The 23,120-nt window shown below is 33.6% G+C and overlaps 1 protein-coding gene across 1 annotated transcript in view; it reads left to right on the top strand.

Moving 5' to 3' along the window:
- Positions 1-23,120, top strand: part of LOC112912724 (low-density lipoprotein receptor-related protein 1B-like) — a 1,003,376-nt gene that overhangs the window by 909,950 nt on the left and 70,306 nt on the right. Inside the window, exons 45-51 of the mRNA XM_072745081.1 lie at positions 1,402-1,521; positions 9,835-9,948; positions 10,192-10,341; positions 13,097-13,219; positions 14,991-15,110; positions 19,606-19,734; positions 22,841-22,963. Of these exons, the coding sequence (XP_072601182.1) occupies positions 1,402-1,521; positions 9,835-9,948; positions 10,192-10,341; positions 13,097-13,219; positions 14,991-15,110; positions 19,606-19,734; positions 22,841-22,963 (879 nt within the window). The remainder of the gene's footprint in view (positions 1-1,401; positions 1,522-9,834; positions 9,949-10,191; positions 10,342-13,096; positions 13,220-14,990; positions 15,111-19,605; positions 19,735-22,840; positions 22,964-23,120) is intronic.

The following is a 23,120-nucleotide window of genomic DNA, read 5'->3' as shown; positions in this document are numbered from 1 at the left end:
GTTCTATTATCTGGATAATAATTATACTTAAATAATCAAAGAGTAGTTAAAATAAGAGGAAGGTAGAGTTTGGGAAATTTGCAGGCAGTTCTCTCATTCTTTTATGTTGCAGAATCACACACTCTCAGTTAAAATGATAGATGTAATTTGCCCATGATTGATCTGTAACTAAAATTTTAATGAATTTACCTCAAATGACATATTCATTTCAATGAATGGCTATACCCTATACTCTGTAAAAATCTTGAGGCATATAAAAATAGAAAAATAATCAGCTTGCAAATTTGCATTTATTATGAATTGTCTTGAGAATATATTTCACATTATTTTTACATTCTGAGAATAAGGTAATATTCATGTGAGCAGGGGTTGGCAACCTTATCTGCCTTTATCTGCGAAGGGTTAGCTAGTTAAGGGTTTTAGGTTTTGTGGACCAAAAGTGCTATCTGTGAAATATCCTCTATTTAAAAAATAATTTTTAGAACTATTTTAAAATATACAATCCATTCTTAGCATCAGAGCTATACAAAAACAGGCTGCATTTGTTCCTGTGAGCTACAGTTTGACAATCCTAGGTGTCGATTCTAGACTTTAGAATCACACCTGAGGTTAAATCTTTGTTTCAAAACCTACTAGTGTATGACTAGTATGAGCAAGGGTACTTCCTTATATTTCAGCTTCTCCCTACAAAACAAACCTAGTTTGAATATTAGTTTAGAGCACTGAATAAACAAATGTATGTTTACATTTGCTCGGTATAGAGCCTGGCACAAAATTAATGTTCAGTAAATGGCAGCTATTATTACTGTAAGTGGTACCTTTTGCCTGAAATTGGAAAATGTCAGGAGACTCTCTTTAAGGTAAACAGAATTTAGAAGGCAATTATTCTCCTTAGGAATTCTGGTAGACATTTTTAGATGATTTGTAAGAGAAATTTATGGGTATTTAGGTAATTCTCTGATTCACTTATTCAGAAATAAGTGAATAAGTGAATAAGTGTTTTGCTACTATTTTGTCTTCTTGTAAAAGCCTTATGAGATGTAAAGGAGATAGGAAATAGGTGTTGAGAGTGTCTTATGATTCTTGAGGTACAGACTTACTTCTTGAGAGTTGAATATATATGCTTTTTTTCTGTGCTGACACAAATATCAGAAAGAATAATATGGGTATAGTATCTCCAAGTATGAATCACTGAAGTTAAAGCACTTAGTCTAAAAAGGTCTTTAATGAATTAATTACTTTAATGCATGAATATTCTAATCCAGAGTTTTGATACTGCACAGCACACTTTTTTTAAATAGATCCACAATCCATTCTGAAATAAGAACTCATCTGTTATTTTCTTTTTTCTGTAAAATATCTCATAAGACCTCCAAATATGTTTCTACTTTTCTTTATAAGAAAACAGAAGCTGTCGAAGAGGTTTCAGGCCTTGCTACAATCGTCGTTGCATTCCTCACAGCAAGTTATGTGATGGTGAAAATGACTGTGGCGACAACTCTGATGAACTGGACTGTAAAGGTAAATGTATGTGGCATCAGCTGAGGAATATTCTTATGCTAAGTGTCTCCTGAACTTTTCCATAGTGTGTTCCTGAGAGTACAGTGGTTTCTACCCTTTTGGTATGTGGCCCCTGCTGATAGAGATGGACCACACTTCGGTAAATATCTTCAAAAGGGAGTTATTAGAGTTCATTGAAAATTATGACTATATTCTCTATTCTGGTTTCTATTCCTTTGCTCACCTCAAAACTCTTGTCATTTCTCATCTCTTCAGTTCTACTGCATTATTTATTGTACATTTGTACCGGAATGTGTACTACTGAATGTACTGCTCCAAAAAATGCTCTCCTTTACTTATCAATTCTCTGTTTTTTCACATGACCTCATCATTTTCCTAGCAGTTGGACAATAAACCTTGGTGTTATCCTTGATTCTTCTTTCTACCATATTTTATCACCCATCTATCCATATATCAATAAATCATCCAATTCTTTGAAATATCTTCCCTTTTAATCTGCCTTAAGCCTGGATTAACATAGTAGTCCTTTAACTAGTCTCCCTGTCTCTACTCTTTAGTTAATTCCAGGGTTGTTAGTCATGCTATGACGTTTTATTGAATGTGTTTTCAGAGTGCTTACTGGGACCAATCAGCAAGCCAGATGATCTAGGACAGAATCTCAGCCCCAACAAGACACTGTCTTTGGGTAAAATATTATCCAATCTATGCCTTAGTTTCCCAAGCTGTAGGAAAAGAGGCAATAATTCAATGAGTATATTAATATTAAATAAACTCAGAACAGAATTTGGCATATAGCAAATGCTATGTAAGCATTCACTTGTTTTTTTAATCATGGCCCTGATAAAGATTCACAAATGGAGTCTTGGTGTATAGAGAATAGCAAACAAGTGTTTTAGTCTGACATTTAAGGCCTCTTAAAACCTGGATCCAACAGATTTTTCTAAATCAATTTCCCTTTAAAAATCTTCATTCATTGAACAAATTTCATTGAGTAAAATGCATTAAAGACAGACATAAAATTAATAAGTTATATTAATGAGTTCAAACTCCAAATGAAGACAGTTATTTAAAGATATGAAGGTGTATATCAGATGTAATGATTGCACATATAAAACTATAAGTTTTTTTGGGGGGGGAGTTGGAATAAAGTATAAATAAGGTAGAATGATCAAAATAGAAGGTAATTCCAAGTATAAATACTAATATTGAAAGCTGCAAATAATTTGATATGGTTAGAGCCAAATGGCATATTGACAAGTGGTTTGAAAAAAAAATAAGTCAAGTCAGAGAGAGGAACCAGTACTTGATGTTGTTTTTTGATACTGTTTTAAGGAGCATGAACTTCACCTTGTAGTCACTAAAGAGTCACTGAAGGTTTAAAGGAAACCCAATACAATCTAATTTACATTTCAAAAAAAGGGGGGGGGGTACTGTTTGTGCAAATAAAAACTATAATGCTGAGATGAGAAAGATAAAACAGGAGGCTATCAGAGCAGCTAAATCTAAGAATAAAAAGTAGAGAGACAGATACACAACAGAATTTTTAAAGGTGGTATAATAGGCCATCCTGGGTAATAAACAGAGAAAACATAGACATAGAAAGAATTGACAAGTTTCATGAACTGTTTTCTTCCCTGTTTTAAAACTATTTGTTTTTCATTATTTTTTAAATTTACATTGGTGGGTTTGTTCATGTGGGCTCAGGGATAAGATAATAAAGATGGTTTGCATTCTGAGAGTGGAGCACCTGTAGGCATTCAGATAGAACTGCTCCAAAGACATTTAGGTAGATACAGATCTGGAGCTCAGTTAGTAGATTAAAATAGGAGTGTTGAGTTTGGACTTACTACAGAGAGAAAGCTCAGAGGATGTATAGAGTACTAGTCGTTGTAGGAGAGTACATTAGAATTACCTATTGAAATAAAAAAAAAAAAGACACTAATAATATAAAAAAGGAGAAATTGACCAAAGGAGTAATGGAAAGATCTTCATGAGAAATGTATTGTTATTATTTTTTTTAATCAGTTAGCATTTTAAGGTGTTAAGGGAAGGCAAGAGGGCAGGTATAGGTAAGGCAGTCATTGAACCTGGCAAATAGGAGATAATCTCTTGGTTACCTTCATGCAAGTCAATTCAGTGGAATGGTAAAGAAAAGCCAAATCTCCCTGGGATCGTGCAGAAAATGGATGGTGAAGGAGTAAATAAAGTAAAACTTTGTTTAGAAAACATTGATGATAAAGGAAAGATGTGAAGTACAGATGCTATGAGAAGGTGATGCAAAGTTGTGTTAGAGAACAGAATGTGTACAGATCAATTTGTAGCTAGAAAAGTTTGGTTTGGAAGTTACTCCACATCTTAGACTAAGACATTGGCCAAACACTTGAGTAGCTCACTAGCTAAGGTTGACACTGTAGTGTAGGAAGAGCCAGATACTTTTGCAGATTAAATCAGCTGTTATTTCATATTATCTATAAAAGATTAAAAATGATAAAATATAGTAAGCTACAGGGAATAAGTGGAGGGAAATGAAGTATTTGGAAGAAAGGAGGAAAGCAAACTAGAAGTTAGAACCCCCCCAAAGGGCATTTTTTTTGTCAGTTATTTGCAAGCAGGAAAAGAGAATATAATGAAGATGTTATAGGATAACTAGGATAGACGTTATAGGAAACTAGGATAAAGATAAGAATATCAAGCTAGAATGTGAAGGAATGGAACAAAAGATACAGAGAGCAGATTTTAAAACAAAGGTCATAAGAGGGACCATGGAAAGCTAATACGTTACAGTGGATTTTCTTGAAAAAATGAAAAAAAAATTCAAAGGTGATAAATAAATTAGTGAATTTGGGTTCATGAAATATAGCACCCACTACCTGGTAGGTGTATATTAAATTCTTATGTGGTAAGTGAAGAAATAAGTTTTCCAAAAAATACAGATAGGTTTTATCCTGCCTAACATCATCAATATGCTGCTGAATAACAATAAAAATAACTCAAAATGTTATTTCCCCTTTCGTAGGCTAAACTCTTGATTTCTGGGTTATAGCTAGCTCAGCCAGCTCCTTGGGCAATAACTACTGCATCTGTGAATCAAGTTTCTGTTAAAACTTTTATTTTGTTGTAAGAATAGTGTAAAACTAATAGCAATTGGATACCTTAAAAACAGCAGCAACAACAAAATGTATGCCTTGAAATTCTTCCCGCAGAATGTAGGACATTTAAACTAACAGTGTGTGTGGAAACTCAAACATACACCATATTACTTACTAGAAATTAGTAGATTTAAGTGGACTCTCTCTTTTAGGAGAAACAAACAGGTAGCTTTTTAGATGAGAGATTACTTATTACAGTTATATCTTTTGGATTTGAGTTTTCTCACAAATTTGTTCACATGGTGTCCTTGTCAGTCACATTTCACATCCTAAGGGAGAGATTTCTCTGGGTCCATATCCTATAAGCCAGTTTATCTTATAAATCAGTAATTCAGATGTGTATCCATGCAGCAAATGGAACCTTACAGTATCTAAAAGATGATGAAGTTTGAAAAGAAGGACGGAAGGGCTCGAAGATAATGGAAAAGGAGTTTTCTTTCCAAGTCTTTTCTTCCAGATACTCCTTCTCTGTTTCTATCATCCATACAACATGTACATGCAGTCCTTTGTTGTATATATGTGTGCAGACACACACACACAAACCACTTATTACTGTTTAATGTAAATAAAGACGCGAAGAATTCAAATTAGTACAATAGAAAGTCAATATATACAAAAGAGTTTGATAGGCTATGGAGAGAGACTACAGTGGCATCATCTGTAAATTATTTGAAGTACTATTGCACTTTTATTTCTTTAGTTTAGATGTTCATAATAATATTAATATATTAATCATATATAATTAGTTCATAATATATCAATATATTAATAGTAATATATTAATTAGTTTAGATGTTCATAATAATACCATATTAATTATATGATTAATAATATAATATGAATATATTAATATTAATATGTTATTGTTATCATTATTATTCCACAAGGCAGAGTGGAAATGGATGTTACAAGGAATCAGTTTTGGTTTCTTCTCCATTTGAGGGAAAGCACAACCCTAAAGCCTTGTAAATCTTTTATAACTGCCCTGAGAGTTTTAGACCCCAGGCAATCTGGCGGGGTGGGAGCAGAGGGGGGATAACTTGAAGAGTTCTTCAGAAAGTTTGTCACCCTGGTTTCCTCTTCCAGTGTGTGTGAGAGATTGAGTGAATAGGTTTAGGAGAGCACATAATATCCCTCCTTCTCTCCCTATTGAGATGTTTCTAATTACTCCCCTTGGGAAGTATCTGAACTTGCCGGGATCACTTGGACACCTTTAGGAGAACTGGAAAGCTAAGTAGTTCTAAGGCTACCTGATAGAGAGGAAACTGGTCTTAGTTTTTTGTATTTTTTTTCATAAGTTCAGAGCAAAACTTTGAAGATTCCACAAACAATAAGCAAAAGAAAAGAATAAGCATGCCTATAGATGAAATCATCATTCCTTCTGGGTTTGCATACCCTTAGAGCCTAAGCAGTAAATAAAATAAAAGATGTGGCTTGAGAGTAAACAAATGAGACATGACAGCAAATTTAATGCTTGCTTCTTAGCCTCTTTCTTTCTTTCTTTCTCTCTTTCTTTCTTTCTTTCTTTCTCTCTTTCTTCTTTATTTCTTCTTTCTTCTTTCTTTCTCTTTCCATGTCAGCTGCCCTGTGCTGCCTCTGGGCAGGGAATTTGGAAGAGAAAACATTGATTTAAGTTATTTATAAGAAATGTCCTAAAATCACAAAATCCATGTTTTACCTTTCCTATCTCATTAATCTTTTTACTGACATGGAATCAAGAAAGTGGATGCAAGAAAAATTAAGAAAGTATGTGAGGTAAAGAATGGTTTTACTTTCTCTTTTACTGCTGCTTTGATCCACAGTCCCTGTCAGATCTTCCTTTGTAGTATCTTATTGCTATTCCTGGGGTGGCTCTGGTATGTTTTCACTCACATTTTGTGGGCTTACTTTTTCTTTTGGACTATCTGGAGGGAAAAGTCTTGTATTTCTCACTTGGATTATCTTTATTAGGACTACATTATTTTCTTTTCTCTCTTTTTCAGACTTTTAGCCTGAGGAAAAATTGTCAGAAAGCTTCCATATTCACTTGACAAATTAGAGATTCCAACATATTTCTCCCTCAAAAATCACCCTAAGGGTGAAACAAATTTCAATACTTGACTGACCAAAACAAAGTGAGGAAGAAATATAGTTGAAGGAACATAGAGGAAGAGGTTTTGGTAAAAGAGGTATTTGTTTACCTATTTAATACAGTTCCTGCATTCCCATGGATTTCTCCTATCTCCCTTTCCTTCCGTGCTTCTAAATGCTGGAGATGTTAATCCTCACAACCATCTTGTCGCTGCTACATATGCAATTTTGCAACCTCTTAGTATGTCCCATTGTAATGTGACTTAGCATTCTATTTAACCCTCTGGTGGGTTCCATACTCTATATCAAGTCACAGACTCTGTGAAGAGAGGATTTGAAGTAAAGAACAGTCTTCCTATTTGCATCTTGCATGTATTCTAATAGGCCTTCCCGTCCTTCTCACCAAGATTCATTAGCCCTATTTTTAATTGGAAAATGGTAGAAAAACACATCCTGCAAATATTACACTCTCTACTCAGTCCTCCTGAGCCCCTACTTCATTCTTACCCCACGTTCTTCTTTTAAATGCAAATCTTAACTTCCCTTTCCACCTTCACAGTTAGAGTTTCTTTTCATCTACTCAGAATTCCTTTCCTTTCTTTCTTCTTCTCAGAATTCCATCAAAAACTGAGTTCCACTTGCTACATATCTCTACTCCTCTCACAAGGCATTCTTTACGTTTACTTCCACCTGAGGGCCCCAGTACAGCCTTTGAAACACCATTACTGTAATATTGCGGGATCTCCAGCCCTCATAACTATGTGAGATGCTATCCTCATGTTCATGGGGGTCATGATTCGCCTCTTCATCCTTTCTGCCACCAATCCCCACTCAGATGGACTCCCTGCAATGTACACAGAAGATTCTCTGTGGCAGTTTGGGGAGAGATAGAGATGATGTAATGAGTTGTGACTGTCCCCATTGGGATCATTCTGGTATTCTTAAATTCTAACTGTAAGTGTAAGATAGAAACTCAAGGGAGATAAATCTTTGTAGACTCTCTAGGAACATTACCATGGTCTAGAATATTGTTTCACAGGAGAAATGAATCCTATCTTCTAAATAAAAGGATTATAAGGAGTCTTTAGGAGCACAATGTCTTAATAGGGGATTGCTAATAGATGGCAAAGTAAGAAACAAAATGTAAATGCTTGCCATGATTATTTTCTATGGTATGTCTTTCATTTACTGTTTCTATTGAAAAAATATTGAATGTAAAATGTAATAGAAAGGTATATGGAAGAGATTTTGCTTTTTTAGACATAAAAGAAGAGTATCTTTTTTTTCATGTTTGGAACAGTGTATTTATCTCTAGTCATAATAGCATTATATGTTTTATAAGATAAGATGTTATTTTTAATGAAGAAAACACTGAAGCAATTATAATTGCAAATTGTAAATAAAACATTTATTCTAATCATCATTTAAGCACAAATAAGGATACAATTGCAAGATACAATTAAATATAATAAGAGCAGTGCATTATGAAATACAAATGACATACACACCCTTGAGTAAAATTTGCATATTTTAAGGTAGCATTTTAACCATTTACAATTGATATAATTTCTATTTATAATTAAATAAGGTCTTTAAAATATCAACACTAGTAAAAGTGGCATAATCAAAGAGCCCTTCAGGTTGTACATTTACATAATCAACCTGTGGAAATTTGAATTTGGAATAAAAATCTCACCTAAGCTAATCTAATGTACATAGCATGTCATGCACCTGTTCACAACATATTGCTGGAAACCATTATATGGTAATGAATGTGTGAGCAAAGTAGAAAGGAATATATGATTAAGCATAAGCTATTCTGTATAAGGTATATATAATGACAGTAGCATATTGAAACTGATTTTCATCTAAGCATAGCAGGGGATCGTAAAGTCATACTTTCTAACAATAGAGACAAGTCATACCACATTTATGTTTCTTTCATGAGGCATTCATCTTTCCTATACCAAATGTTAGTGATATGGCCATATAAAGGAGGATAACATAGCATGGAAGGCTTTCTACATTGCTGAGCTATTTCCTCTGAGTAATAAAGCAAATGTTCAGTGGTTTCTCCATCTCAGTCTCTTTCTCTCACTGTCTGTCTGGCTCTTTTTATCAAAGCAGGGAATGTTCCACTTCTTTGCAACCAGATTGGGATTTCCTTGTACTTCCTCTAGACATTTGCTTAGTGTTATAGCCTTGTACTTTTGAAGTTGGAAGGAAAAAGAATTTTCAGCAACATTTGATTTTTTTTGTATGCTGGCTTGGTGTTGGACCGATACTGTCATGGGAACAAGGCACAATCCTTGCTTTCTCATGAAGCTTACAACTTAGTGCGGGAGCAGATACACAAACAGGCAATTGCAATGAACTATTGTAGGTACCACAACAGAGGAAAGAATATGGTACTAGGGAAGATATATGAGGCATCTAACCCAAGCTTGGGGGTGGAACTGGGAGCCATGGATCAAGTTTGACTTCCCAAAGTTAAAGCAAAATAAAACAAAATTATATAAATTAGTTAAAATTTAGATCTTGCTCAACTTACACTACAGTTAGGTCCCAATAAACCCATAATAAGTTGAAAATATTGTAAGTTGAAAATGCACTTATTAACCTAACCTACCAAATGTCTTAGCTTAGCCTAGCCTATTTTAAATGTACTCAGAACAAATTACATTAGGCTATAGTCAGGCAAAATCATCTAACACAAAGCCTATACTAAAGTATTGCATATATTATGCAATTTAGTGACTACTCTACTGAGAGTGAAAAACAGGATGGTGTCTGGGTAAAGAATGGTTGTAAGTGTATTCATTGTTTACCCTCGTGGTCACACAGCTTACTGGGAGCTGTGGCTCACTGGTGCTGCACAGCATCAAGAAAGAGTATCTTATTGCATATCTCTAAGCCAGAAAAAGATCAAAATTCAAAATCCGAAGTACTGAAAGCTTAATGGCTTTCCCACTACAACAAAGTCGAAAAATCGTGCAGAACCGTGGTAAGTTGGGGACCATCTGTACTCAAGATGTTAGAGCAAGGAGTCACTTTTGTCTCATCTATCCATTTATTTATATACCTGTTTTTCCAGTTTCAACCTGTGCCGCTGTTGAGTTCCGTTGTGCAGATGGAACATGCATTCCAAGATCAGCACGGTGCAACCAGAACATAGATTGTGCAGATGCTTCAGATGAAAAGAACTGCAGTAAGATATTCCATTACCTTTTGTTTGTTCATCCCTGGGTACCTTTGGCATTCCGTCTAACACTGCCCAATGTTTCACTGAACCTTGTCCAGCGTTGATATGTAATTAACCCCTGTTGTGTAGGATAATTGCGTTTCTATTTCTTCAAATGAGGTTAACTTTTCTTGTTTCTGTGACCTGCATAGAAGGCTCCTAATCTTTGCAGATGAGGTGTTTTTCATTTTTCTATTTGCCTCCTTGTAGATAACACAGATTGTACACATTTCTATAAACTTGGAGTGAAAACCACAGGGTTTATAAGATGTAATTCGACCTCACTGTGTGTCCTGCCAAGCTGGATATGTGATGGTTCTAACGACTGTGGGGACTACTCAGATGAATTAAAATGCCCAGGTAATTCTAGAAAGAAAAAAAAAAAAACTTACCTTGAGATTTAGAGGCTCATTGTATAAAATAAACTTATTAAATATGTCCAGTGGTTAGGATTAAAATTTAAATGATGTAGAGTAAATTACAAGGGATCATCCTGTTCCAAACATGCCCCTTGATCTTTTTTAATGAGTTATGAAATGATACTCAAGAAATCTGTTCTGTATTTGGATCGATTTCCTTTTAAGGTTCAGTTCATGATTAATCCTCTTAAAGTTGATGATTAAGTCTTTCTTAAAATATGTGATCTCTAAAATTGCCAGGGAGGTATTACATAGTGAGAAAAAACTATGCATACACTAAAGGGAAAGAGAAACATTTCTTACCACTAGCTTTACTCAATGCCATACAGCTTGTATTTGCCATGTTAGACTGTTTGATGAAGTTTACACAATCTTCCGACATAGTAGTACGGGGTAATAGCAATTATCACTTAGTCAGGGCCAGAAAGGCATATTTATATCTGACTTTTAACCATCTTTACATACATAAATTCTAAAAGTGTCATTTGTATTCTTAGCAGAATGTTTTCCATTAAAAAGTCATGATCCTGTTCTTTTGAATTATTTCAGAAAACAAATGAAAAAAAAAAAAAAGAAAAGAAAATAAGAGTGTTAAATTACTGTAACTGGAAGTAGATATGATTTGTAGGAAACTATTAAATGTGTCCTCATACTATATTTCTTTCTCCTTATCCTGCTGCTTCACTCACTTTTTCCATGTTTAGTTGACATATAATAATTTTTTGAAATATTTAATAAACTACATTCGTAGATATTCTATACAGCGGCATAAACACGTGCACACAATCTACTGTGAAAAACCTATATTTTTAAATCATAATCTATCACCTAATTGGGCAACAGCAGATTCCTTTTATTTATTTTTTGTTTTCGTGCTCAACAGTGTGTAACATTCTATGATACCATTTTTGTCCCTTCTAGATTTGGAAGGCTAGGTGCATTGTAGAAGGAGTTCAAGAACTTTTCTGGCTTTATGAAGAATTTTTATATGCACTGGGGACTGTGGCTCACCACAACTCTTCCACATTATATTTCTAATTAAATAAAATATTTTAAAAGAAATATAGTAGCATTGATTTAGACTCCTGGAGCCTGGGTGTCTAGATTCTTAATCCATTGTTCTTTCTACAACAATTATGTACCTCACAGTAGCTGTAGTTAATTTTAAAAATTAATATGAAGGCAACATATAATGGATACCCATTAAACTTACATATATATAAAAACTTATTATATATCACATATAATATATTATATTAATATAATATATTATACATAATATAACATGACTGTGGTCTTTATATATTTTTAATATTAATAAATTATTTTAAAGTTAACTTTTAAATAAATAACTTTTAATTTATTATTTAGTTAAATTATTATTTAGTTAAATTATACTATTAACTAAATTAACTATTAGTTAATTATAGTTATATAATTAACTAATAGTTATATAATAGTAATTATACTATTAACTATTAACTAAATTATTATTTAGGTAAATTATACTGTTAAATATAGTTAATAAATTATTAATTTATTAATTTAGTTATTTAAAATAACTTTTAAATAAAGAATTGTGATTATAATAAAGAAGAAAGGGGAGCTCATGTAGACTAATAAGACAGGTAGATAGACAGAAAGCCAGTAGTGGGTCAGTCTAAATACCTTAGTTTGTATTGAGGCTAGTCCTAAGAAAAAGTAAGACATAAATCACAGGACTTTTGGGTTTAGTGGTGAATTTTGTCAAAAATTTTACTTTCATCTTTAATCTACAAAGTTGACAGTTGAAAAGATATAATGAAATAATTATCTTAATACAGCTACAATGGATTATTGTTGTGTGATTATTACAGTGTGAATGGATTATTATAGTGTGATATATATACTATAAAATTTGCTTCCAAATTGGCTCTGGACCAGTCTAAAACTATGTAAAGCTGATGGTGCAAGGGAACTGATGACATTCAGTTGAGAAAAATCTAATATTTTATATGTAGCCTTAGAAGTCAGAATAATACAAAACTATACAATCTAAAAAAATATATATATAATAATTTTACATACAAATACATATGATTCTCATGATATTTCTCATGGTTAACAGTTCTAGAGATTCTAAGTTCTCTTTCTTTTTAAAATAAAGAATGCTTGTATAAACCTTGTCAAAGCATGCTCAGATTATAGGACAGTAGGAGCATCATGCCCACACTTTCTCAGTAAAAATCCATTAATCTTTTTATGTTATTTATTTTTATGAATATAGAATTACAGGCATTTTCCACCAAAGATGCTTCTTTGGCCTTAGGCTCATTCACTTTATAATTACCTCAGTTATTTTATTTAATTTATCTTAATGTGAATCCACATTATTTGGATTTAACACGTTTTTTCATTAGTATCTTCCTTCAGATCCAGGATCCAATCCTAGATCGGATTTGATTATCATGTCTTCCTTGTCTCCTCTGGTCTGTGCTGGGTTTTTTGTTGTTTTTTGTTTGTTTGTTTGTTTTAGCTTTTCCTTGGTTTTCATGACCTTGACCCTCTTGAAGAGACCATCTTGGCTCTTTTTTTAATTCAAGTATTCTTATTTATATCTTCCGTTAAGGAATATTACTGTTTTATCATCTACCTATATTGCGGAAGTCTAAGATTAATTCAAATTTTTTGACATTACATTTTGTATTTTATCACAGTTCAAAACAAACACAAATGTGAAGAAAATTATTTTGGTTGTCCTAGTGGAAGATGCATTTTGAATACCTGGATATGTGATGGTCAGAAAGATTGTGAGGATGGACTTGATGAATTCCACTGTGGTGAGACATTATATGTTATTCTATATGTCATATTATTATTTATATGCCAGTGTTTTATTACATAGGGCTTTTATATAAAACATTACTAATTAATTTTAACAATTATCATTTTTATTAGATAATACAAAAATGAACATAGAGCAGAAGAACTTAAAATGAGGAATAAGTCTCCTGCCCCAGACTTTTCTTTCAACTTTTCCTGCTTTTGTTAGTGGTTACCTTCATCGGTCTAAATGATGTACCTTTATTTTCGGACCTATTAACTTAAAATGTTAACATATTTACTTTCTGCAATGAAAAATAAGGATTTAGCTCCCTACTTACTATTGACTAAAATTATTCTAAATGTTTCTATTAATTACATGTTTAGCTTTAAATAGTACTTAAACTTGTATTTCCTCAAACTCTCGTCTTTCACCACCTGCCTCCTAATTTCTGTGTGTGTGTGTACATTCATTTTACTTGGCAAGGCAAGACAGATTTTTAAAATTTATTTTATAGAATTTATGGATTTTGTAATTTCTAGGACAAAGAAATTTCCTATAGGGAAAGAAAGCATATATTCACTATTTTCATTTAACACAAATAACATACACTATGGTGAATAGACAAAATAGAAGAAAAGATTAAAAATGGATCCTCTATGAAATGTCAAACTCCTCTAAAAGGAAATGTCATCTTGAAATATGAAGGTGCATTTTGTTTGATTAAGATGCTATATATCTTTACATTAGAGTCAGATTGTGAACAGGATTAACAGAGAACTTTACAAATAGTTTATGTAGATTCATAGTATCTGGACAGGAAGCCATTAGATGGTTGTATTTTCTTTAGTTTCATTTTTTCCAGTCTTTAGTTTTTCTAAACTTCTCTCTTTTATAAGTTATCTAAGTGAATATTTTAAATTAAGATACAAGGGTTTAAAGTAGTCTATAGCATCAAAATCTAAATGTTTATTTTTATTACAATTTACATTTGGAATAGTTGAATTTGGAAAGATTTGATTTTTGGATCTTGTCTGGTGATGCTGAGGGGAGGGATAGGCTGAGGGTGGAGGAGAACAAACATAAACCTCACCTTGGAATTAAATAGAATACATTATTATAAATGAATAATTTGGTAATAAAACAAAAGCCACCTTACCAATCATTTTGGATTATTATTAGTCAGACTTTAGTGTCCTCAAAAGAAGTAAAAATATCTAAGTGTTTAGTATGTATGGATGTGAAACTGGTGACTTGTCATCAAGCTAAAACCTCTTTAGTCACCCCATCATTAAAAACAAATATATATGCTGGTGAATATATCATATTGTAATTTTTCCTATGACACATTTTTTTTCTCTATTTCTCCAAAAAGCAATTAGAAATTAGAAGGAATGACTAAACCACACTTGGAATATTTGTTTTATATCTGTGCACCAGATGTTGTGTTTTTTGTGTTGGTTTGCTTTGTTTTTAAATGACACCCTGGAATATATTTAGGGGAGAGTGGCTAGCGTAATGAGCAGCTCAAAGTCAAACCCTGTGAAAATTCTGTGGGAGAAAAAATGTTGCATAACCTGGCCACTGAAAGGGAATACACAGGCTGTTGTCAAAATTTCATAGAGCTGTCATAGGCTAAGAAGAATTTGGCTTGTTGTATCATAGGACAATTTATTTTAGCAGAGTCTAAGGAAGGACTTTCTCATTGTCAGATCTGTCCAAAGACAGTCTCAAATTATATTTTTTTTCTTTTTCATCTAAAACAAACATTTTTGTTTGTTTTCTAGATTCTTCTTGTTCTTGGAACCAATTTGCTTGTTCTGCACAAAAATGTATATCTAAACATTGGATCTGTGATGGAGAGGATGATTGCGGGGATGGATTAGATGAAAGTGATAGCATTTGCGGTGAGTTGTTTCTTTTGTGTTCTCAAGTTTGAGGCATATGATATATATGCACTAGTATTTTAGATCATATATAAAACTCTGTTTTCTACTGTGTTAAATTTAGCATTGCATTTCTATCTAGCTGGATTTATGATTTTAATGACAACCTATTATTCTATTTTTTATATACACAGTTATTCAATTTTTAGAATTTTTTCTGAATATTCACACAATGAATGTATTTGTTAATTTTACTTTTTTAGTCTTCAAATTCTTCTTTAGCCTAGATCTGAATGACTGGGATTACTTGCATCAAATGATCAAACATTTTTTATAGCCTTTGATATGAATAGTTAAATTACCCTTCAAAATATCCTGATTTATACTGCCACAAGCCACACATGCTATTTGCATTTGTATACACATGTATTTTGGTGATTATTATTACTGAATTATAGGAAGTAAAAAAGGGCGCTATTGTATATAATTTTAAAATGTACTTCAAAAAACAGCTTTATAGGATTAGAGTTTAGTTTGAGTGTCCTACTACATATCAACTACAAAGCCAATGTAATTGCTTTTAAATAATCATAAACATTAAACAAATAGCTTAAATGGAATTATTAACTTAAAATTTTAAGAGGTAAAAGAGGAGATGGTCCAATCTGTATAAATTTATGACAAATAGCCAGGCATTCTATTAATTTATTTATTTACATGCCTATTTGTCTATCTTTCTGATCTATTTCTATATGTGTTTGTATTTATAGGCATAAAATATTTAGTCATTATATTAGCACTGTTTCATAGCTGTTATTCTACCCTATTTTAGAGGGAAAAGGATCTGAGTCATAGGATAAGGTACATGTACAGAGTGAAGTATACTTAACACCACTTTTAAATTTCAGTAGTTGTGGCCTGCTTTTTAGGTCACTACCATGGAGACAGATAGATAGGATTTTATACTACTCAAGCCAAACTGAAGTTCTCTGTAAATAATATAAAATTGGAAGTGTCCTCTGAAAGTAGGCAATTTATTTTCTGGTATTTAAGCCACCCCAAATCTACTTTTTATTTACACAGCTGAAACAACTTAGTTATACAACAGATAAAGATAGAAAAATCACTATCAAAAAGCTCTGAAAGGAAAAAGAAATCAGTAATCAATTGTATTGTCTAGCTGGTCACTTTTAACTCTTTTGTTTTTCTTTGCTATTAATTTTCTTTGATTTTAACAAAATAATTACCTACTTAGGATGGATGGGTTGAACATGTTTCCAGTCTTTAAAATCATCTTGCTTTTTGACCCTTTGTTTAACCCTATATTAAATGGCTCAGTTGATACTTCTGTCCTTCCTGAGTGGATACAATATAGTAGAAGATATAAAGACCCTGAAACCAGAGTTGAATCCTCCTACATCTGTATTTTCCTTACTTATTAAGAGGATACAAAAAAGAACTCCTTTATGTAACTATAGTGGTCATCTATACATGATTTGTACACATGTACACAATATAAATTATTTCCCTTCTCTTTTGTTCTATTTCTCCTGCTCTCTCCCTTATTTTTCAGTATTATTGCCACATCTACATCTATCAGAGTCCTGATAATTTTTTTTAAAGAATTAAAATGGTAATGGACATGTTTACTTGTTATCAAAACACTCAGTCTATTTCATTTAATTACAGACTGCATTTTACATGCTAACTACCAACCTGGAGACACATTAAAAAAAGAAAAAACCTGCTTTCGACTCAGTATCATTCAATGAACTGAATTTAATATACTAGAATTGGAAAGGAATTTTATAAATAATTTATTTCAGTGGTTCTCCTCTCTAGTGCACAAAAGATCCTTCTTAGAAGTTTGTTAAAAATGTAGATTCTTAATCTTCACCTTCAAATATTCTAATGTGGGCTGTAAACACAACCTTTCTTAAGAAGCACAAGAATGGTTCTGACTTGGAAATCTGAGGATCTCATTTTGAAAATCGTCATCTGGGCTCCTGAGTGGCTCAGTCAGTTAAACGTCTGCTTTGGCTCAGCTCATGATCTCAGGATTCTGGGATCATAGTGCTCCTAACTCCATGAGGATCTTGCTTGTCCCTCATCCCCCTGCCTGCTGCTCCCCCTGCTTGCGCTCTCTCTCTCTCTCTCTCTCTCATAAATAAATAAAAGCTTAAAAAAAAAAAAAAGAATTGCCTCTGGTCCACCTTCATCATTTGACAGATGAAAAAAGAGAAACTCAAAGAAGTTAACAAATTGCCTGAGGTCACCCAGTGAATCCGTCAGTGATGACAGGGCTAAGACCCGAATTCAGATTTCTTGAATGCTTCCTAAGTGGGATGGTGACTCTAACCAATCAAATATTATGTCTGAGCAGGTGCACAGGATGTATCTGGTAGAAATCTTTCAGCTTGTCTTCTTCCTTTCTTGGGATTCATTTCCCTGAGGAAGGCAATGTGTCTCCAGATGGCAGGGGTAACTATAGAATGAAGCCATGAGTTTTTTCTTTGGCCCATTTTCTTTCCAATTGACTATGATGTTTTGGCATGCTCTTAATACAGAATCTGTTAAATACTATCAGGGGAGCCAGAAAATTAGCTGCAAAGAGCTTTATGCCATTTTATAGCTTGAGGTATCTTAGTAATTATCTAGTCATACCCCTCATTTTACAAATAGTGAAACTCAGACACTAGTCTTCTCCAAGGTCATACAGAATTAAATTTCTCAACAGCCAAATTGATGTTATATCTATTATGCCTACCCTGAGAATAAATTGGGGTGATAATAAGAAAGTAGAAAAGGAAGTATCAAAACTTCCTTACCAAAAGAGAATGCAGTTTGTAAAAATCCCAAGCTAAATAACAAAAATATTATGGAAATTAAAGCACTAATTGAGAGCATAATAGTGAAAGTGACACTTTATATTCTTATAGCAAGCTTGAAAAGATAGATCATAATAAGGAATAGTATAAAAATAAATTCTTTAGGAACGTAATTCTATTATAGAAGGTATTAAAGACATAATAGGTAGCAGGTAAATTCATTTTTAAATGAAAGCGACATTTATTTAATAGATTTTTATGATTTCTCTCCAGTAATAGAGATCATATTAAATCTCATCCTATTAGCACAGATCCTCTATCCAATGAAAAAATCTGAATTACCTGGAGGACTTTTCTATATTCACTTGCCGTCCTGTCCTCCAAGCTAAAGTATATGTCAAGGACAGTCATGTTTATGATGGAAAAAATCCTCAAAGGGTTTTATTTTGGCACCCCGCTGCCCTCCATATTGAAAGCATTGCAATAAAAGGCATTATCTGCTCATAACAACTCTACAGCTGAAAAGAAAGATGATAATGGTTATATAATTAAACCATTTTGGTCACTGCTTTAAATGTTTGGAACCAAATATCTCTCATCATTTTATTCAGTCATATTTTCTTCCTGCAGATATTAGCATTTAAAAAACTAATTCTAGCAATGCATGTTTCAGCATCTATTCTACAGGTAGCTTTTGTTCACAGGAAAATGAAGTTAAAGAAAAGTTAGAACATGATCTCAGGGTCTTGTAACTGATTCACTCAACAAGTATTTTCTATAAATAAACAAAGCATTCCATATGTACAACTGTACTGGAGGCTAGGAAAACATCATGAGAAATAATCCTGTTCTATTCCATATGATTACCTTATACCCATATAAGGAGAAACAAAGGGACCACCTATGACTCTTTATCATCAGAGTCAGCAAGCATATATATATATTTTTTTCTGCATACATTTGAAAAACATGCCTCTAAGGGAAACATTGAATTACAGAGCAGAGAAAAAGTAGATTCTGTTTATTAAGTGTGTAAAAACAAAAGGAACGTGTGTACATTTATTCTTTTCAACAACACAAGGTAGGGAGTGACAGTCAATGACCTCAGTTGTTAAGAGAAAGTGCTTAGGAATCAGAAGGGTTTTTGGATCCCCAACTCAATTCGTGGCATCCTGAGCAACTTGTGACATTCTGCACGCTATTCAGCTTCTGTGAACCTCAGTTTCCTATCAGTGAAATGACACAAATAATAGTCCTGGTTGGAATTTTTGCAAGAATTAAATGAGTAAATATATTAAGTGCCTAGCATATATCAAGTAATAAAAATGCCATTATTATTATTATCCTTTTAGGTTCAGTTCAGTCTTTGAGAAATTTTATCATCGTTTATTACCAATTCTATGGCATTTCTATGCCTTGCTACATCTTCTACGGAGAAAAGATCTTTATTATTTTCTGCCATGCAGCCTTAGGACATCTAATACCTGCATTTAGGAAGGAATGCATCCCGAGAGGAAAATGCATAAACATCTCTAGGAGAAGGATAATGTGTGATGATTTGATAGCAATAATCTCTTCCTTTTCAGCAGCATTCTTCTGTTTCCTTTCTTTCTACAGGGAATATAAGCCTGAGCCCTTTCCCAGCAGACATGTAGTGACCTTAATAGCATTCTTTCCTTGGGTTTCAGGCGCTGCGACCTGTGCAGTCGACATGTTCAGCTGCCAGGGCTCCCACGCGTGTGTACCACGACACTGGCTGTGTGATGGTGAAAGGGACTGTCCTAATGGAAGTGATGAGCTCTCCACAGCGGGCTGTGGTAGGACACGTGGGGCTCTGTGTGAAGGAAGGCAGACTCTTGCTTTTGCAGTACTCACCATATCACATTTTCTCTCACTTTCCCAATCCCTGGACTCATAAGTAGTATCAGAATTCATCAGGTGCCATGTGGTCACCATAATAGTCCAGCAACCCCTCTACCTAACTGCTGTTCAGAGTTTTTCAAAAATACTACCCATTTTAAAACCATTCTGATGAACCCAGATTCATCATTTCGCTTCTGAGGTTATGTAGCTTCCTGATGTGTGTGTGTGACTGTGGGAGATTTGTTATTTTTTTTCTAGAACCCCAACCCTACCCCCACAAAGGCTTTTAGATTGCCTATTACGGACACTCTATAAATGGCTGATGTGATCCCAAATAACTACTGATCAGAAGGTCAGTAAACACCTATTAGTCCTACGGAGAGGGTATTAACCCTTAGGTCAGGTAAAAATAGTATGGCTATAGCTGAATGAAGCCAGGGGATTGGGGGAACACCTTAGGAGGTCAGACAATTTATTAAGTCTCTGACTCTTGGTCACCTCAGGAAATTTTCACGGAATTGCTCAACAGTAAAAATTTAGATAAATTCCTTTGCTTGATCAAGAGAATGAAGGAGCCGAGTATTTGAATGCAGGTCCCAAGGTCACATGGGGATCTATTGAGATGAGCAATTTGTCAGAAATAGTGCTGTGAATTCTGCTCATTAAAGTGAATTCTGCTAATTATCTCACCAAGGACCCGTCTTGAGGTCTTTACAACTATATTTGAAGCCATACCATAGGTGTGTGTGTATGCGGGTGTGCGTGTGTGGAGGTGGAAGGCGTAGTTAAGTGGAGAAGGAAGAACAAACTTTGAGGCAGGCCTATGAGCACAGAACTCATGCTATAGTAGAATGATTCACTTTGATCTTGAAACTGATTTGTGTGTCTGTAAAGGTCAATGGGGCTACTGAGGGCTACATAATAAAGGATTATGCCTCAATTCAGGGACCAGATGGTCCCAGTATACTGTTGCTATTGTAGCAAGTTAACACTCTGGGAGGCATATTAGCACTTTTGGAACACATGGGTGCTATTAAGTAAATTATGCTAAAATACAACAAATTGTACTCAAGTGACCTGAAAGCGTTAATGCTAAATAAGCCTCTGTTGCTTATGTTTCAAAAAAAAAAAAAAAGAATTCACGTATTAGAATTGGCATAATTCACTGGAGTTATATAAGCTGTCATACAGTTCAAAGTTAGAGGAGTTATTAGTAACTGTGTTTTACTTTTCTTATAATGGGCAGTTTTTAATGCGGCTCCTACGTGGCTTCCACATCATTTTTGAAGATAAGTTTGTTGAAAATAAATTACACTTGATTAAACCCAAGGAATCCTTTTTGTTTTACTTAGTCTTGTCTCTATTTTAGTCATTATGGACTTGAAAGCAGAGATTTCCTTTTTTCAAGACAGGGAAGTCTGGGGGTAGGGAGCCAATAGGGCTTGTAAAAGAATAATTATGCCTTCAGTGACAGATGAAATATAGAAATGATACGAGGTCATCACAAAGAAATAATATACAAAAAACACTAGAAATGTCACTGAAGGATTTCAAGAAAAATAACGTTATTGAGTCATAAAGAACAAAGAGAAAAAAGAGAGGTGTTCTATGTAGAGGGAAGTGCCTATTAAGACATGGAAGGAGGTTAGAAGTCATGTAATTTTTTTCAAGTGCCCATTATATGTCAATTATTTTGGTAGGTGCTTTTATTTGCATTATTGAGTTCTCAAAGTATCTCAGTGAAATGTTTTTGAGGATCTGCCAAAAATAATTGTTACACAGATAGGAATTTAAGTAGCATCCTGGAATTTATTGAGTTCCTGAAATGAGCTGATCTGCTTCATATACCTTATCTAGTTCCTGCAAGAAGTTTATCAGATAGGTTTTATTATCCCCATTAAACAGATAAAGAAACAGATGCAGCAAGAAGGTAAATACCTTCCTCAGGATACAAATCATAAGTAGCAGAGTGACCCTTTGCAAAGCCTTCCCCTTTCTAGTATCTTGTAATGCCATGTTTCAGAGTCCTTTTTTATTTAAAACTGAGATATAATTGGCATATAGCATTGTATTAGTTTTAGGTGTACAACATAATGATTTGGTATATGCAATATTGTGCACTGATTAGCACAATAAGTTTAGTTAACATCCATTATATAGAAGATTTTTTTTACATTCAAAATACCCCAAACCTTGAGTCCTACCATAGCATCTATCCATTAAACAAGACAAGGTAATTGAAAATGATCTCTTCAAACCACTGTGCTTCTATGCATATTGTTCTGTGCATATTAACATTAATTCACTCTGCACAAGTTACCAGCTTTTGAACTTTTGCTGAAAGTTATTGGACTTTTTGGTCAACCGTTCTCCCCCTTGGTTTGGACCTTTGCTACAGCACTATTGTCATGGCTCAGGATTCCGAAAGAATCGATATTCCATTTTGTGGATAGATATCCCTAATTTGATGTGGTGCTTAATGCTTGGGCTTATCACACCATAGATCTTAATTTAACCGAGAAGTTTTATTTTCATCTTAGAGACAATAACTTTCTTAGCTCTTTTGATGCTTTCTTTTCACTTCATCATAAGCAATAGTGCTTGGTAGTCTTTTCAGTTCCATTTTTCACAAGGAAGCAAGGTTTCAATTTTTTTTATCACTTTACTAATATTAGTAAAGGAATGAGGAGAGAAAAAAATCCAGCCGCATTATTACAGTTGAGTGTCTTTTTTTTTTTTAATCACATGTGAATGTTTGAATTCATCCCTCAGCAAACTTACAGATTGCTAAATGTCCTGAAATTTTAGGGTCACTCTGGAATTGTTGAATATATTAATACTGAAACTTTGAATTACATTAATATATTTGGTATATGTTAATATATATTAGGAATTTATATGTAGTTGATATATATTATGAATAGAATATTGAGCAAACTTTTCTTTTTCTAAATAACTATGAATTATTGAGTATAATAACATACATTCCCCAAACTCCTCACATGGGGAAAAGTAAAATAGGGACTCATCTAACTTCATTCTTTGTGATATCTTTCTTAGCTCCCAATAATACATGTGATGAAAATGCTTTCATGTGTCATAATAAAGTGTGCATCCCCAAGCAATTTGTTTGTGACCATGATGATGACTGTGGAGATGGCTCAGATGAGTCACAGCAGTGTGGTAAGCATATCCAAACTTTTCATGGAAGAGATTCTCTGGCTAAATAATAGTCTTTTAGGATGACTCAGGAAATAAATAAATGACAAAAACAACACATTTCTTAGTGTCACAAAGGGCATGTAAGCTCAGTTACCCATAGTAGTACCTCAATAACCTC

This window comes from Vulpes vulpes, unplaced genomic scaffold (genome assembly GCF_048418805.1).
Source record: "Vulpes vulpes isolate BD-2025 unplaced genomic scaffold, VulVul3 Bu000000626, whole genome shotgun sequence".
NCBI lineage: Eukaryota > Metazoa > Chordata > Mammalia > Carnivora > Canidae > Vulpes > Vulpes vulpes.
The sequence above is the reverse complement of the archived record's forward strand: the minus strand, read 5'-3'. Positions and strand labels throughout refer to the sequence as shown.